Here is an 18,456-nt window from a genome sequence, read left to right as displayed (position 1 = left end):
GCTGTGGTGCATCTCTGCAACATCACAACTAGTCAGATTCTTCATCTCCCTTTCCAGACGTGCTACTCAACAATTCATGACTACAAGGCAGTGGAGGTTAGTTTGACAGATGGTATCCATACCTCAGTGTGTTGGTGGAAATGGCCACAATGCCTTCAGGGCATTGCTCTGACGCAAAGCCAGATGCATACTCCAGAGTTTCATATGACAGAGGGGTCAGGTGGAAGCGAGACTGGTATGAATAGCTGAGCCAGGAGCGACTGGACATGGCCAGCACCTGTCAGAGATGAGAGAGACAGACATCGTAAGATTCCCCTAATGATGACTTGATCTTTAAAACTACATGTCATATATATTATATATAGGTATATTATATAAAATATCTTAATATTGATGAATACTAACTAATGGATTGAATGAGTTGATTGATTTAATAAACTGATTAATGAATTGATTATTTTAATATTGATTAAAGGTAAATGTTTGAGGCACATACAGCTTCTTGTCCCTGCATCCTGACTCTGAAGAGTTTGACAGGTCGCGACCCCAGGTAGCGTGTTCTGGTATCTGACAGGTCACCTGTCACAGGGTCCAGCACCGTCCTCAGGAGCACACCGTTCTGATAAAGATCAAAAACACACATCAGTCCAGGGTAGAAAAAAATCAGATATTTCAGACCACTGCTTTGTTTCCTCCAAATTCATCAAGTACGCAAAAAATCTATGAGAAAAAGCTAAAATAACGAATCTTTTTTGATTTTATAACTAAACCCTTGAACTGTTTGTTGAATGAGACAGAATACCTGAAGTCCTATGTTAAGGTAGAGGAAGCCGATGGTTCCCTTTTCTCCGAGCTCATCCTGTTTCTCAACTCCACCCATCTCAACAATACACAGACTCTCTGGTTGGGCTGGTAGGGCCTGCATGCTCAATGGTTGTAGGCAATCCTGTAAATGTAAAGATTCAGAGGTTCATGACTGTTTAAAATTACAGATGGAAGCCATGGAAGCAGACATGTTTGAGCCAAACAGATGCTGGTGTTTGCTATACTGCAGAAACTCTGTTCCTACCGAAGGGTCCAAGGAGATGATTCGGACAGTGTTGTCAACCAGTCCCACAGCGAGGAATCTTGAACGTTGCTCACCAGGTGGAACATTAGCCAGGCTCATGCACACCACATCTGCAGACATCTCTTTCCTCTCAGTGTACTCATTCAGCTGGCCCGACTATAAGGTAGACAGAAAAGGAAGATCAAGACAGAGGCAGAAATATGACACAGAAAATATCTTTTCTGTGACTACCATGATTCCTGAGATTGATCTAGCATGATTTCTCTTCACATTCAAATATGCCATTATGACTGCACTTGCCATTCATATCATTCATATTCTCACATGGTTTGATTATTGCAATTTAGCAAGGAGTCTTGCGCCAAGCTTGCAGTCAGACTTGACATCAGATTTAACCCAAGGAGGGGTTTAGTCTCTAAAAACCATCTGTTGATTTGGGTCAAGTGTTCTGCAAACAAGTTATTAATAGAGAAGACTTTGTTCTGGTGGGACTAAACTCAGATATTTCATGTTTGAGGCCAAGGCAGACTAAAAGTAATTTATGGTTTTTGAAACAAAGGCTGTTACGCCTGATTATGGGGCAGCTGTGGTTCAGTGGCAGAGTGTCAGAGTCCTTGGGGAAAACTGCTCCCACTGCAGGAAGTGAATGTGGCATAAATGGGATAAGTCAATACTGATATCAGTTGAGTGAAAGTGGTGTTCATGGATAAGCGCAACCTGCAGTTTTAAAAGCACTTCCAGTAGTCAGATGACAAGAAAAGTGCTATTCAAAAAACGTTGATATTTTTTACTAAGTTATGAAATGATGATCACGCAGTCTAAGCAGCGCCATAACTCAACAAAATCAAAATAACTCATTCATCCCCTCCTTCTCTGTGGTCATATGTTATTGTGAACTAAGTGGAAATTAACAAAAATACAAGTCCTATATAATCTTACCGGGTCCATCTCAAAGTAGACCAGCTCCCCTCCAGTGAGTGCGATGACGACCTGTCTCTGGTTCACAGCACAGCGGACAATAGTCTTTTTGCCAGGAGTCTTCCACTCATTTACACGCTTGTCAGCTCTGATGTGGCGGATACCATCTGGGTATACCTATGAAGAAACAGAGTGTAGAGAAGAAGAAATATGATGAAGGCAAAGAAGTAGTACGTTAGTTTAACAAAGATCTCATTTAACTCTGCTGGCAACAAATCACAGCAACAAAGTAGTAAATATTTTATGGGTTTGGATTGGAAATTCTTTTATAACTAGCTCTAAAAATTACTCAGGTAGCTATTCTGTATCTCCAAAACATTCATCAGGATAATATAAGAGGCACATTGTACCCACCTGCACCAGGGCATCTTCTCCAAGCAGGGAGCAAGAGAGAGTAGGCGTTGTTCCCAGAAATCCAGAGTCCGTCACTTCCTCTACAGTTTCTCCAATGGACAGAACCAGAGTGGCGTTCACGAATGACACGATGATGTAGGCATCAAACTCATCTAAATAAAAAAGGAAAATTACTGAAAGGTAAACGAGAGTTGGCTGAATAGTGCCAAGGGTGGGCTAGAATTTTTAAATCTAGGTAGAGATAACACAATGGAGAGGTATTGTATCTTAGAAGTTGCTTTAATTTAAACCTGATTAAATCATGACTTATCCTACTTAAGCTGATGTGTGTGATAAAAACCTTATCGACATGCACCAGAATGAGTATTACATAAATATAGCTAAAAAGACAGACTGTGCATGTCTCCCTTTTCCTATTGAAAAATAATTCCCTTCAAGGGATGCACAATATTATTGATATGTCTGTAATGGCGGTTACTAGTTCAAAAAGTGAATTATTGCTGTTGGCAGATATTGAGATTTTGGGGCCATATTTACAACCAAATTTTTGCTATAAACATATATCTTTATCAGCTGTAAATAATGGCTGTACTAACAAAGAAGTTACTGGAGTTTCGGGCTTGACCAAAACACCTAGATCAGCTTAATTCCTTTTCTTTATTTATCATCATTCCTTACACTTTAAAATGTTTCAAGTAGGGCTGAAACAATTCCTTTTATTTATTCAAGTGATATGGTTCAAAAAATCCTCGAGGCAAATTATCCACATCAAGGTTTCGCTTAAATCGGTTATTTGTGTGGCACAATGCACTTGTTTTCGCTGTTACAATAATGTAACATGCATGATGTGAGGCAGGAAAATCACGAGGGAGGAGACGTTGATGTAGTGTCATTGACAGGCCCGCATCCTGCGCTTTTACGCATCTACTTGCTGTGGCTTCATGGCAAATAAGCCACTATGCCTGCACGGATGAACCTACACAGATCTCAGAGTTAACACACTGCCTGCATGACTCGCTGGTGTGAGACAACGCTCAGTTTGTGTCTGCGGACTTCAGGGCATTTCACAAACTTCTCTGATTGACCCGAAGGTTTACAGAACATTGTCTGGCTTCACGGTTCAAGTCCTGTTTTGGCGCTTTCCCTCTCTCTCTCTTGTGCGTGCACACATCATACTTTTTTTTTTTTTTTTAAGATTTATTTTTGAACCTTTTCATGCCTTTATTAGATAGAGGAAGGACAGTGGATAGACTCAGAAACAGGGAAGAGAGTGAGGGGAGACATGGGGTAAAGGGCCACAGGCTGGATTTGAACCCGGGCCACCCGCATAGTGGGTATCACCTTAAACCACTCCACCATCTGCGGCCCCCGCAAGTTATACATTTAATGATAAATTATTTAAGTTCAGCGTACTGACATCTTGATTGCAGCGTATTTTTTAAAAAAGTTTCAGCATCCCGAATAATTTGATAAGACTTATATTGATAATGAACTGACACCAATAAAACAGAAACACGCTACTGCCACAGTCAGTGACTGAGACTAAATAGGTTAAAGTTCATTATCATACAGTCAGGATTCAACAGGTCACAGAAGCAGCTTTAGCCCTTAAAATGTGTTCTCCATGTCAGTGGATAGTCTTAAAAGTTCATATTTTTTTGGTGGATGAACTCACAAACAAAAATGTGCAAAAAATAAAAGTGAACACCCTTAGCTTAATTGTTGCTAGAATGTGACGTTCATGCATAAACTAGAGGATGTTAAAATGATTAAGTGTCCTTTTACTTCAATGACAAATTGGAAAATAGAAATAAACTTGAATAGAAGAAATAACATGTTAGAACCCCAAATTTCCTGGCAGAGGATCCCTAAACTCCCAAATATGGCAAAATCGAATTTAATTATTTAACTTTCTTTCCTTGTAACTTCAAGAAATGCAAATTGCCATCAGAACTTCGTTTCACTTTGTTAAATATATTTTCTTTAGAGAACCTGTTAATACCAATTTTTAATATAGAAGTAGTTCATTTAAGAGACCCAGCTTCTTTTCTCATTTGTCTAGTAATACTTCTCTTAAAAAAGCAAATGTGACTGATTTAAAAAAAAAAAAAGCAGTATTTCCTAATAGAGTACTCGATTACAAAAAGAATGGATTACTGCAGCCCTACTTTCAAGGACTGAAATTTGTTAATTTGTTCACCCAAAAACCTTAAACAGTTTGTTTTAAGGGCGGATGTTTTACGTCTGTATCAGTATCAGCAAAATATTAATATCAATATGGGTAATGACTAAAATTAAATTGTAAATTTTGGCGTAATGGGTACTGACAAAAGTCAATAGTGTACAACCCTAATGCATTCAGTAGACTTTGTTTTGGGTTCAACATTTCTGCAAATTTGTCACCATATTAGACATGTCCTAAACAACCCACTGAATTCCTTCATTCAGAAATTTTTGTTGGAGTAAAACGACAGAAAGAAAACAAAATGAAGAATGAGCCATTCATGTCACAAAGGTACCTCAAGAGTGCTTTCAAGGGATCCTCTTTAGACTTTGCATAAATGCACACAGATTCAAGGATGAACTGATTACATTTTTGGAGATACAAGGTCAAAAACCAGCCCAGCCATTCTTGTCCATCCACCCTTTACTTACTCCATGTCCAGCCATCCTAACCATGCAGAGGCTTAGAACCATCAGGTAGTAATTCTAGTTTTTTTGTTTTGATCCTTTTTTTTTTTTGCATTTGCTTCTGTTTCATAACCCCGAATCTGTGCCATTCTGGTGTTTTTACATCTTGGCTAAACCAATTTAAAGAGGATCATTTAAATGATGGCCTACAGTTAGCTCGTACTCGGCACCACCCATGTTTTTATGAGCTGCAATAAGTCAATTAAAATATTATCCTGACATCATTAAAAAATAATGGCATAATGTTTGCCAGATAAAAGTCTAGTGTTAGCCTGATAAAGGTCTTTTACCGAAATATTGCAAATTATCACCTCGTTTTTGCAGGTTGGACAGCATGCAGGAGTATTCTTTGAACCACTAAAACAAACATCACAGGATAAAGCCTCTGGAAGTTCTGTTTTTTATGATAGACTGGATTGATGATTCTCACTCACTGCGAAGCAAGTGAGCTGCCACATCCTACACTTTTTTTGTGTCTTGCACTGCACTAAACAGGTTGAAACAAAATCATTAATCAAACTAGAAACACTGACCTCAAATACCTTACATCATGCTTTCAGCTGTGAAACTAATGAAAGCCTTTTTAATGAGATCAGTTTTTCAATGTGTTAAACATTAACAATTTCCTTCAGCTGCCTGCAGGACATTTGTTTTCATCAGAAAAACAAAGGCAGGACATTTGTTTTCATCAGAAAAATAAAAGCAGTGAAATTGTTTCAAGGTAACAAATGACTTCATAAAAAGACTCACTTTATAATTTCCCACATGAAAGCAAGGAAATTAAAAACATGTTCATGCAAGTTCTCCTAGGTCTTGTGTTGACTGAAATGTTAATAAAATACTAATCACTAAGCAAGAAAGTCTAACTTGCTGTTTTATGTGATGCTAATGGCTTGAAATGACGGTTGCATAAATCTACACTGTGTCAAAGTAATTTTTTAGAAAGCCCTCAGGTGAACTGTACCGTAACATTGAGGGAGTTTAAAAAGAACATTACCTTCCACATGTCTGCGTACAGTCCACACAGCGTTGGGGTTACCGGGCAGCTCTGACACAGCCATTTCTGACACCTAAAAAAAGGAAAAGCACAGAAAAGAGTGGGCAAAGAAAAGAGGGAAAAAAATCAGAGGGAAAAAAAAGAGTATTTTACAATTATTAACCTTTGCATGTTATCATTACATTGTAAAGGCTTGATCTAATGATGTGTGTGTATGTAGAAAGGTGTGATGTAAGAAGTATCTCTGGAATTAAGTTTTAATCCAAAGAAAGACTTTCTCAAAGGAAAATGTTTTTATTTGGATTTAGGAATGAATTTTAAAGATATCCTCCTGCATCAAAGGGACTGGAAATTTTTTAATGGTTTATTTCATGTGGTAAGTCAACAATATAAGATCAGAAACCGTCCAGCTCACAAATAAGCACATAATCCTCTTCCGCTGCAAAAAAAAGCAGCAATATAAAACGTTCTTGCAGAGCGACTCAGTCATCATGCTCCTTTAATTTCAACTTCTGTTCTTAGGATTAAAACCACTGCAGTACACATTTAGACCACTTATTGATGTGACTTAGTAATCAAACAACACACATGCACACATAACGTTACTCTTCTGTGAGGTTAATTTTAGTAGCTATTTTAAATGTAGTCTTAATCTTAAGATCAAAATGTCTTCTGTTTTAGTCACATTTTAGTCAATTGCACTCTTCAAAGTTTAATCTAGTTTAAGAAGACATACAAAAAGAAGTTTAGTCCACTTTCTGTCACTAAAAAGTCCTTACATTTTAGTCTTTCATTTAGTCAAGACAACCATTTTCTTTGAACCAATATAAATCATCCATATTATCAAAATATTACTGTAAAACATTTATATTAATGCAAAATTAATACTTTAATAAAATTAAATGAACACTGATATACACTATATGGACAGAAGTATTTGGCCACACCCGTTAATTATTGGGATGCACCGAAAATTCGTCCACCGAAAATTTTCGGCCGAAAATGGCCCAAAAGTGCATTTTCGGTTTTCGGCCGAAAGACTTTTATCACCGAAACAACAAGGCCGAAACACGACGTTGTGTTGACGCAAGTAAAAACCGTGGCCAGCACGTGCTTGGATCAGTGGTTCTCAAACAGGGGTATGTATATGTGAAGGCACTTCAAGGGATACGTGAGATTTTAAAATACATGCGACTATTTAAGAAAAATAGCGTCATTCTTTGCGCGTCAGGAGCTACACGAGTATATTACATTCTAGAATCACATTCGTGCTGCGAACGTCTGCGGTGTGTTTTCTCTGTCCTCTGATAAACAGTGATATTTATTGAAGCGGAAGATAAAAATGGGTTTGTCCCTCTCTGTCCTTCGACCCGTGCGCAATGCGGCACTTTTATGCACAGCCAGGACATCAGTGCCATTTTGTTTCACTGTTTCATTCACTGTGCCAGCCAAGTTTGTAAGAGGAGGGACTGACTTTTCATTCATTCGATGTCAAATATGATCAATAAGATTTATAATATTGCACAGCTGAAGCTCGTGGTGAGAGGAGTTAACTCTCTCCACAGCGCACAGACGGGCTCACCTTTTTTTGTTCCAGACTGTTCAGAGGAGTCATTTAGCTGGTTGATCCAGAGCATTTATAAGTCGTTTGTCTGAGGTCAGAGGAGACTGTGTTGGTAAATATTTCACTAAAGTCCCGTTATTTTAGAAACAGCTCCAGCTTCGTTTTGCTCCAATGAGCAAATGAGGTGGTGGTGGTGCCGATTTTTAAGGCAGACAGAGGAACAAAAATGTCCTCCTCTCCAACACCACCTGATGTTTGACATCTCCTGATATCTGTCTGTATCAGTGCTTGTGTTTATGCCTCTTTTTTTTTAGCCTGGTAGAGAGGGAGACAAGCAGCAGGCAGCCCAGCATTTCCATATGAGCGTAAATGTGCTACTTAAATATCCGCAGCAATGTCGCGCTGCAAAATGATCTTACAGGTGTGGAAGCTTGCTTTGACTCGCTACAGGTTCTAAATGTAAATATTTTGTGTAAATAATTTGCATGAAAAAATTGTGTATAGAGTGTAAGGACCTTAAGTTTAAAAAACTGGAGTTAATATTTTGTAGGGTCTTAAATTTAATGACCCTAAAACCCCCTGAGTCTCCCCCATGGCAGAATGGTTTGACCCACACTGGCACATGCCTGTCAGTCACTGTATTCACAATCACTCCCTTCATAAAAAGGTTTATAATGTATTTTTTGTGAAGAAATGCTGATCTATAACTAAGTTCCTGATTTCAGTTTGAGAAGAGAGAAGTCTTTTTTATAATTTGTTTATTATATACAGGTCTTTAGTCCTTTCTAGCTCTATGTTTTTATTTCCAAATTGTTCCAGAGAGACCACTGCAGCCTAGCAGAGTTTTGCACACTTCTGGGTTTAAAGCCTTTCCAGTCACTGTTTTCAACAGCTACATTAATTTGAATTCCCACATTTAGAGATGAGAAGATGTGCCATGTCTTTAGTCATGCATTTTTAACATTTAAAATGTATGAAAAAAAAATCTATTATTTGTAATTTGAAAGTGTTTATCAGTTACAACGTTTGATAAATCAAACGGCTGTCACAGCACTCTTTAATGTCTTTCTTTTTGGCCAAAAAGCTTTGCGCTGTTTAGGGGGTACTTGGCTGAAAAAATACTTCGCAGGGGGGTACATGACTGAAAAATGTTGAGATCCACCGATTTAATGTATAAATGAGTGGGGTCAAGTTAAACATTTTATTTTGTATTTCATTTTATTTTATATTGTGAATTGTTGGAATGAAGTGCTCAATAAATACTTACATAATTCTGTAATTGATTTATTCTTTGAAGCATTAATATTAATTTTTGCAATTGCAATTGATTTTAGTGAGGTTAATACACAGTCATAGCCATAAATGCAATGGTACTAATAATTGGCAGAATAATTTCTTTTGGTGTTTCGGTTTTCGGCCTTGGTTTCCTCATTTTCGGTTTTCGGTTTCGGCCAAGAATTTTCATATCGGTGCATCCCTAGTTAATCATTGACTTCAGGTGTTTCGAACAGACCCGTTGCCACAGTTGTATAAAATAAAGCAAGTAATCTCCATTTGCAAACATTTGTGATATAAAAGCGGTTGTTCTGAAGAGCTCAGCAACTTCAACCATGGTACTGTGATACGATGCCATCTTTGCAATAAAAGTGTTTGTGAAATTTAAGCACTGCTAGATATTTGACAGTCAACTTTAATTGACGTTAGAAAGTGGAAGCATTTAGGAACAACAGCAACTCAGCCACGAAGCAGATGATCATGTAAAAATCATAGAACGGGGTCAACGATTGCTAAGGCAGATGGTGCACAAAAAGTTTCCATGGCCGAGCAGCTGCATGGAAGCCTCACATCACCAAGTTCAATGCCAAGCACTGGATGGGCTGTTGTTAAGCACACAAATACTGAATTGTGGAGCACTGGGCACATGTTCTGTGGATTGACAAATCACACTTCTGTTTGGCAGTCAGTTGGACAAGTCTGGTGTTGGCTGATGCCAGGAGAACGTTACCTGCCTGACTGCACTGTTTCAACTGTGAAGCTTGGTGGAGGAGGGATAATGGTATGAGGCACTTTTTCAGGGTTTGGGCAAGACCCCTTCTACACTTAATGGATATCTTAATGCTTCAGCATATCAAGACATTCTGGGCAGTGCTATGTTTGCAACTTTGTGACAACAGTTTGGGGAAAGTCCTTTTCTATTCCAGCATGACTGTGTCCCAGTGCACAAAGCAAGGACTTTATGATTTACTGGGCTGACAGAGCCCTGACCTCAACCCCATCGAGTAACTTTGGGATAAACTAGAACGAAGATGCTGGCCAAAATCTTGTGGAAAAACTTTCAAGAAGAGCAGAGGATGTTATAGTTGCAAAAAGGGGGGTCAACTCTGTATTAAAGTACATGTGTTAAAACAACGTCATTACAGTCTCTGTCAGTGTAATGGCTAGGTGGCCAAATACTTTTTCCATTAAAACTTGTATTAATCTCTAGGATAATAAAAAAATCTTACAAAAAGTAAGTTAAGTTTTCATGAAAGGGCTGTTTTAAGCTAGTCCTAGTCTTGCCTTCCCCATGAAAAACATTTTGTTATAGTTTTTAGTAGACAGAATTAACACTGCATGTCTTAGCAATCATATTTCTTTATTACACTGATCAAAATTTTAAAAACAAGAAGATATTAAAAGAGAAAATTTGTTTAATAATGACTTCTCTGGCCACAGAAATGCAATGTAATCTAATGCAGAAATGTATATTTGAGAGAACTTTGTGTTTGTGCTGAACTCAGATCGAAATAATCTCTTCAGCTTTTGTTCAGAGAAGAGACATGGGAAAATCATCACTTTTCAGCCAGCAGAATCTGTGTGTGTGTACTTGTAATTGCTTACAAGGACTTCATGTGTTATGCTGTAAATTGTGCGTCCATACCTCCAGTCCATGTCTGAGAACCCTCAATGTAGACCGGGGTCCTCGTCCACAGGCAACATACAACTGAGGTGTGTCTTCATTGGCCAAATCAGCAATCTGCCATAAAAACCACGAGAGTGGAAGCTTTTAAAATTCTAATTTAAATTAAAATTTTAATTCAAACTAGCCTCAAACTACAGCAAAACAGCTGATGGATTAGTATGATCTAGCACACAGTACACTGACCTGGCAAGACATGATGGGTGACAAGCTCTCCTGTTCATCCACCAGCACCAGGTTCTTCAGGGGGCGGGGCTGGAAGAAGAAGGTGTCTCCCTCTTCAAGTGGCATAGCAGAGGAGAACTCAGGTTCTTCATCATCGTCACCCAGGTGAGCGATCTGGTAAAGGTAACTAAAATAAGAAAAAAAGATCAGCATGAGCAACAGAGGTCAGAGAAAACTTTGAATTACTACATTAGATTATTCTGATTATTTCAGTGTATATTTGAAGAAAGTTTCAGCCTCTGAATGAAAAATAGTTGTCCTGCATTAAACAACAGGGTTCAAATCACAATCTGGGGCATACTTCTAGCCCTTTGGGGGAAATGCTTCATAAAAAAAAAATATAATATTATATTTATTTTTAAATTATTTCAAATGGTTTATATTACCCATTTCTATAAAAATTCAAAATAAAAACATGGTAATTTGTTTTAAAACAACATAAAATGTTAGTCTGCAATGACTGTTCTTGAATGTTCATTGCATGTTCAACTATGCCTCCACCACACTCAGCTACAGTGGGGCTCCCTGGTCTCTTGCAACTTTGTTTGAGGGGCCACAGGCTGAAATTTTTAAGAACTCCTGTTCTAGAGAACAGGTATAAGGTCTGTATGACATGATGAAAATATTTGTACAGCATAGGAAAATTTGCCATGTGCAATAACATTGTTCAATATTAAGACATCATTTTTTGTTATAATTAAACAAGTAGTGCTTTACAACACAGGTGAAAAGAATAAAAAAAATTGGTGTAGTCGTTTTCTCTTCATGTCAGCCCTGTGATTGACTTGCAACCAGCCCAGGGTGTACTCAGTAAGGCCGTTCGATTATGGCAATTAAAAACACCATAATTATTTTAATTGGTATTGAGATCATGATCATTAACCATGATTACTTACTGCATTTACAAAATCTGAATCACATGCATTTATCAAATTTTAACACTCATGACACTTTGAAAAGTAAGTAGTAATTGAATATAAATAAATGACAAGTGTATAAATACATATATGATTAAAACAAGAAGAGAGAAACTACTGAGATCGTAGCCAAAATATGAAAATAAAGACTTATACATTTACTTCAAAACCTAGATTTTTTAATTCCCTATTTGAAAAAGATCTGTAGCAAAAATATGGAGTATTTCCCTCTGGGTATTAGTGAAATATTGTGTTTCAAAAGAATGAAAATGTTTCAATAATGAATGGATAAGCATGCACAACTCTCAAAACACAGCTGCTGCATATAGACAGGCATAAAAACAGCAACTTGAATCAATAAAAAGATACTTTGGTAATATTTCTGGCTTAAAGACCGTTTTTTTTTTTGCTGCAATCTGGAGTTTTTCAAGTCCAGAAATGTGACTACAAAGAGGTTCAAAGCAGTGTTCTACCAGTACAAATTAACTCAGAGATGAATCGATGCTGACAAATGACTTACTGGTTCCCAAATTCTGAAGACACAAACAGAAACCCAGTCTTCAGGACACACATGGCCATTGCCACAGGAATTGTGTCAAAGTACTTCAATCTGATTTCTGTGACCTGGAAAACAACACAGACATCTTAAGACACTCGTTTTATGCAATGAAAAGTTTGGTTGTCAAATCAGTCTTCAAATCAATCAAGCCATCAGTTGGAAAGTTTAACTAATCCTCTCTCTCTGTTTTACATTAGAAGCAGCTGGTACCAAACATAAAGCAATTCCTGGGAATTGATTTATCAGACCATTTGTTTCACTGTTCAACAGCTTTTAAAGGGGACATATTATGCAAAAATCCCTTCTCAGGCTTTTCTAACAAAAATATTTGTCCACAATCCCCTCAAGTACCAGACCCCCCCCCTTTTTCAGAAAATGTGTCCTGAAACAAGCTGTTCTCAGATTTTCCCCTCATGATGTCATGTGGGGAGTTAGCACAGGTTCGGTTGGCCCTCCCAACCAAAAGTTCCACCCTCCTCTCCTGATCCTCCTCTCAGGTGGCAGCTGAGAGGAGGATGAGGAGAGCCATATCCATTTCCTGAGAGGGGCGGAGTCAGACAGTTCAGTAACATTTAAAGCCACAGAAACAGCTCGTTCTGAGCAGGGCTAAAACAGAGGGGTTTTTGGACATGCAAAAATCCCATACTATAGTATTTTTTCAGCAACAGATTTTACATGTTCAGCGTGGAAGATTCAGGAGGGGTTACAATGAAGTCCGAGACCATTTTCATGTTTTGGGGACTTCTGACACCAATATAAACTTGTCTTAAAAGGATAAAATATATCCCCTTTAATATTGAAGAACTGGGGAAAAAAGCTAACAGTACAGAGAATGCCTCTCCATCTTTTCTCCGTCTTCACTCACCATTTCTTCATCTGTTTCCAGGGTAACCTTAAAGATGTCTCCCTGCTCAGTCTGAGCCAGAAAGAAAAACATTGACTTGGTCTTGTGGGTGGCTGAGCAGACAAATATCATGCCACGCTCCGGGTCATCCAGGTCATTCTGTAAGACGAGACAAATGAGGGAAATGACTCAAACTGTACTCAAGCTCCAAAATTTTCAGGTTGTCATAATAAATGTTATTCTAAATACAAACAGTCAAGAGGGTTAACGGATGATGCCATATGAGTTGGACGCTGCATAGTCTATGTTTTTCAGGATTACCACTATTTACAGATATTTACCCTGCGTCGTGGGATGGGACAGCGGATGTCAGGCTGGTCTCCAAAATTCTTGTAGGTGATGTAGTTTTCAGAGCAGATCAGGACTCCACTGGGTCCATCTGATCCTCCAGGAACTAGACAGAGAGCAGATTTTTGTGGATACGGAATAATTTTTGTTCATTTCAAATGATCCCAGCTGCATTCAAACAGCAGAAAAAGAAAAGCTACAGCTTTCATTTTCAGCCTAAGTTTTCCCTGACCTACTTTAACTTGCTCTTTCATGGACATTATCGTTTTTGTAAACTTGTGCTGAGATCAGAGAGAGTAGATCTTTCTCCAGTGAAAGTCAGAGAAGAGACATGAAAAACTCATCACATCTTCAGCACTTTAAATATTTAATAATTCTTTTAAATCTAAGATCTTTCAGCCAGTCTGGTTTGTTGGCTAGTCTGAAATCAGACAAATGATTGGCAAAGGATGTACATTCATGTGCACACACAAACATAAGAACACATGCACACAAACACTACCGCTAAGGCTGAACACTATAACAAACTGCCATTGCAATCTTTTTTTTTTTGACATATACTAAGATTTTTAATTTAAAAAAATCAAATTGTACCAAGCATATGTATTTTTCCCTTTTTTGGTTGCATAAATAAAAATTTTATTCGAACTAATATTTTTTTTTCTTATTCAGACCTGTAATTCATTTTCAGATTTCACAACTAAGCCCCTTCCTACTTTATTCACACACGATGCAGCCATCTAACAGTAATGCCACAAACACATGGAGGAGAAGTGGGAAAACTGGAGCCACGTGCTTCTCTGTAACCTTTATGAATAAACTAGTTGCTTGTTAATGTGTTATCAAAACATTGTTGACCATTTCTAATGATGTTGAAATTTACATTTAATCCACATGACCAGCACTCGAAGTTTTTAACTTGTAACCAAACTGGTGAGCTGCCTGTGACTTTCACACACTGCTGTGCACATCTGCAATTTTAACAAGTAATCATATCCACGCCATTAACAAACTGTGTATGTGGCCACAGCATAAACAAGCAGTGGGACCAGGCACTGCTGATAGTGAGAATGCACCTTCAGAAATCTGCCTTGTATAATTGTCATGCTGGTGGATCAGTGACAGCAGCACTGTCTGTCCCCTGAACACGCAGGGACACAGATTGTGCATACAGTGTTCACTTCTCTGACTACTACAGACTACCAGATTAGTCAAGCAAACAGCATTACAGAATTGTAAACATGGCATGCCTTAACTTACATGCCTTATGTTGCTGCTGTATACAGTAAATGTCTCTGAATGCTTACCAGTAATGAGGAAATTTCCATGCTCCTCCAAAGCTTCACTGTACTTGCGGACCACGTGATTCAAACCGAGATCCAGCTCATAGAAAGTGAGCGTCTGTTGGGTGTTTGCTGCTGCTTCTCCTGTTGGGTCATTATCAGCTTCCTGGGAACAACAATTACAGGTAGAACAGTTTGAAATTTTATAATGAGACCATTTTAGGCAGGGCATATTCCTAGCAATAACTAGGACAGTGGCAACTCAAGCTAAAACAGACGATGTTATCATGCTTTTCAGGCCAGCTTACAAAAAAATAACCTTACAAGTAACACCTGACTATTGGATTACATTAATGAGATCAGAGATGTTTTATCTTTCTCCAGTGATAGTCAGAGAAGAGACATGAGAAACTCATCACATCTGGTCCTCAAGCCCGAATGTTATCTCTGAGTTTTAAAACAATCCTACCTCGTAGTCCATTTCAAGGCAGGCAAACATGGGGTTTTCAAATCCGACATCAACTCCTACTACGTGGTACACAAGTGTGTTTGCTTTGTGTGCTTCCAGTGGAGATGAGATGGTCAGTCTTGCAGCTGCATCTCTGTTCAGAATATATACCAGCTTCTGTTTCTCTATCGCTCCTAAAAAAGGGGAAACAAAGGCATCAAAATTAGTTTGATTTCATTTGATATACATTAATTTAATGTTTTAATATTTATTGCAGTGCTTAAAGACAAAAATATTGAATTGAATGTACAGAAAACATTAATAAATTGTTCAAAATGAGACACGACTCTCGTTAATTCTGAAAATAGAGAAAGTGAATACAACCTATGATTGATTAAGATTGCTATACTCCAGAAAATGTATACATTTGAAAACACTGGTTGTTAATGGTTTTGAACAAAAGATTACAGTAAATTCAAAAAATCTAAAATGATGTTCCATGGTAGAAAGTGTTTTTTATTTTCTTACCAATCATAACAGCTCGGCCTTTTGGGTCAACAGCGAGGAACTGGCCTGGGACGATGCGTCTGCAGCCGCTCTTTCCAAAAGTCTCCTGGTGGATCTTTTCAAACATGTTTTTGGATGGATGATATTCCAGGATCACAATACGACCACTGTCACTTCCAACAACGATGTAATCTACAAATAAACAAAAGGACAAATTAATAAAAACAAATTCTTAAAGTTGGTGCCCATTCATCACACAGTGGCTTCCCCCTGTACCGCACAAGCTTACTCAATATTTATGCAACAAAACTTTGGTCAAGCAAAAGCTATTAGAGTGGAGCCAGCTTTGAACCCACACTGACAATTAAAAAGTCCTATAGTCTGAAAATATTTAAACCTGCTGTTAGAAATGAGGATGGAAAGTTAAACTAGTATGCTGAGATCAGAGATGTTGATTCCTTCTCCAGTAATAGTCAGAGAAGAGACATGACAAACTCATCATATCTACAACACAATCACAGTTCTAGGAAGCATACATCATCATGGAAGTGTATGCATCTTTGCATACATACCTTTGGTTCCTCCTGTAAGTCTGAAAGCCATCAGGGACCTTACGATGCCGAACACCTCCACTGTGAGCAGAGTGTGCACCTTTCCTGTGTTGGCATCTGGTCGCAACAATTCCAGGATCTTTCCCCTGGAGACAACAATCTCCTGCATCTTGGTCCCTATAAAATCATAAATATTTCTTTACAACACTTGTTTCATGTTAATTTTGACAGTACTTGGCAGTAATAAAAAACTGCATGGCTGCACCCCAAGCATGTAATGTTGCAACATTTAAATCTATAGAAATAAAATGATGAAAACCTGTATGTTAACTGTTTTATCAAAAACGATTTCAGTACCATTTGATTTTAATCACTGTAATATTAAAGTTTAAAATGCTGTTATCATAACAATTATAGACATAACTTAGTTATATGGATGCACACCATAATCAGCATGGTATCAGTATTGGCAGACGTTAGCTTAAAAGGTCAGGTAAAAGACATTTTCTGCTACATTTAAAACAAATATTTTGGCAACAGTATATGATCTATAAACAAATAAGTCGGCTGAGGTCTTTTTCTTCATCTATCATCTTTCCATAGACTTTAAAGTTTGTTTTAGGGACTGAAATGTGTTTATCAAGTTGTGCTCAAACTTCAAGTTGTGTGTTTTAAGGACTCAAGTTTTGCATCTTAACTAAATTTAATTATAATACCATTATTGGATAAAATTTTTTTGGAAGTATCAGCATATTGGGTATCCAAAAATCCAATATCGTGCATCCCTGCTCAATCATTAAAAAAAAAAAAAAAAAACAAGCTGGAAAAAAGTATTTGTTTTTCACCTGAGAAGTTCCCATGGATGGCATGAGTGATGCCAGTGGCCCGCTGTAAGGTGATGTTGTACAGAAACATGGCTCCCTCTCTGTGGCTTCCCGAATCGTTTCTTCAGGGGCTGCAAACACAGCAGCAAGCCAAGCTATGACCTGTCAAAAAAAAGAGCAACAAAAAGGTTAGAATCATATTGTTATTGTCGTTTATTGGCTCTTCAATATTGCCATGTCCAGTATTTCACCCTTTAGTCTTTAGCAGGAATATTCATGGTAACCTGTGCTGTAATGTCAATGAATCAACTTTCCCCTGCGGAAATTTCTTTATTTTCAAAACGTATAAACTTTTAGTGCTCCTCGTAGTACACAGATATATAAATCTGTCATTGCACTCTGGAGGAAAGTTGTGTGGATAGCGTTTACGTGTTATAAAGCAAGAAGCAATGCTAACGTTAGCTTAGCAAACATAAGACGAACTTAAATCTGTGCAAATACAGATATTCATTATTTACGTTTTCTGCAAAACTGGCTCTACAAATGCAGCCCAAGTTAGCACAGCCTCGACTTTCTTAAACCCCGAAAACGACAGTTCTAGACTTCGGTATCAACTTTTAGACAGAACAGAGAGCCCATTCATTGAAAGCGCCACTTTAGACTGGCGCTTCCTTCAAAATTCTTGCATTGTTGTTAAATTTCTAGAACATTTAACGTGCATTTAATATCCATTTTATTCCCGACAAGCTGATGATACACACAATTAAGAAATTACCAGCGTGTAGGCTCGGATGTTTTAGATTTCAGTTGGATAAACTCTTCAAAAAACAAAATATATTCCTTTTAGGGAAGCCAACGATGAGCCGCCGTTTATGGGTCCTTCGTCAGTCTAAACTCAGTCGCGTGAGGTGACCACAAAAGTGCCTGACGGAAATCTACGATAAGCTGTAGTGACGAGGAATGTCCAGCAGGTGTCGGTAAAGACTTATAGATTTAAATGCTGAATTGTTGATAAAGCGTTTTACAAAAAGGTATAGAGTTATGAATCAACTTTTCAGATGTACATTTTTTCCTCATCGTCTTTTTTTTTTACAGTCTAAATGATCTGGTCTAAATGAAAACTATGGCGAAGATAAACGTCAAACGCATAAAACAGGAGAAAAAAAAAAAATTGCAAGAAGATTCTTCAACAGCCAGATAAATTAAGAATAGAGGAAGTTTTGAAAATTTTGATCAAAAACAAAGTTCAAAAAGCCTTGGTTTCATCCATTTAAAAAATAAAATAAAAAGCTTGATTCACCATTAGAAAATCTGTATTTGAGTATAAGAGATTTAACC

The 18,456-nt window shown here is 37.8% G+C and overlaps 1 protein-coding gene across 2 annotated transcripts in view; it reads right to left on the bottom strand.

Moving 5' to 3' along the window:
- The window catches only part of sf3b3 (splicing factor 3b, subunit 3), a 43,110-nt gene extending 25,112 nt beyond the window's left edge, over nt 1-17,998 (bottom strand). The window contains exons 1-18 of one of the 2 annotated variants that reach the window (XM_041795801.1): nt 17,894-17,998; nt 17,140-17,280; nt 16,316-16,471; nt 15,765-15,935; nt 15,258-15,430; nt 14,813-14,954; nt 13,499-13,611; nt 13,179-13,316; nt 12,275-12,378; nt 10,799-10,964; nt 10,574-10,669; nt 6,090-6,162; nt 2,402-2,553; nt 2,009-2,164; nt 1,070-1,225; nt 803-946; nt 497-619; nt 123-277 (exon numbers count right to left, since the gene is read on the bottom strand). In XM_041795801.1, coding sequence (XP_041651735.1) covers nt 123-277; nt 497-619; nt 803-946; nt 1,070-1,225; nt 2,009-2,164; nt 2,402-2,553; nt 6,090-6,162; nt 10,574-10,669; nt 10,799-10,964; nt 12,275-12,378; nt 13,179-13,316; nt 13,499-13,611; nt 14,813-14,954; nt 15,258-15,430; nt 15,765-15,935; nt 16,316-16,471; nt 17,140-17,209 — 2,288 coding nt within the window. In that variant the 5' untranslated portion in view covers nt 17,210-17,280; nt 17,894-17,998. Of the gene's footprint in view, nt 1-122; nt 278-496; nt 620-802; nt 947-1,069; nt 1,226-2,008; nt 2,165-2,401; nt 2,554-6,089; nt 6,163-10,573; nt 10,670-10,798; nt 10,965-12,274; nt 12,379-13,178; nt 13,317-13,498; nt 13,612-14,812; nt 14,955-15,257; nt 15,431-15,764; nt 15,936-16,315; nt 16,472-17,139; nt 17,281-17,879 lie in introns of both variants that reach the window. The other variant, XM_041795800.1, reaches the window with a different exon arrangement.
- Between the last annotated feature and the right edge of the window lie 458 nt (nt 17,999-18,456).

Source organism: Cheilinus undulatus, linkage group 9 (assembly GCF_018320785.1).
Source record: "Cheilinus undulatus linkage group 9, ASM1832078v1, whole genome shotgun sequence".
NCBI classification, from domain to species: domain Eukaryota; kingdom Metazoa; phylum Chordata; class Actinopteri; order Labriformes; family Labridae; genus Cheilinus; species Cheilinus undulatus.
Note: the sequence above shows the minus strand (reverse complement) of the source record. Positions and strands in the feature narration are given on the sequence as shown.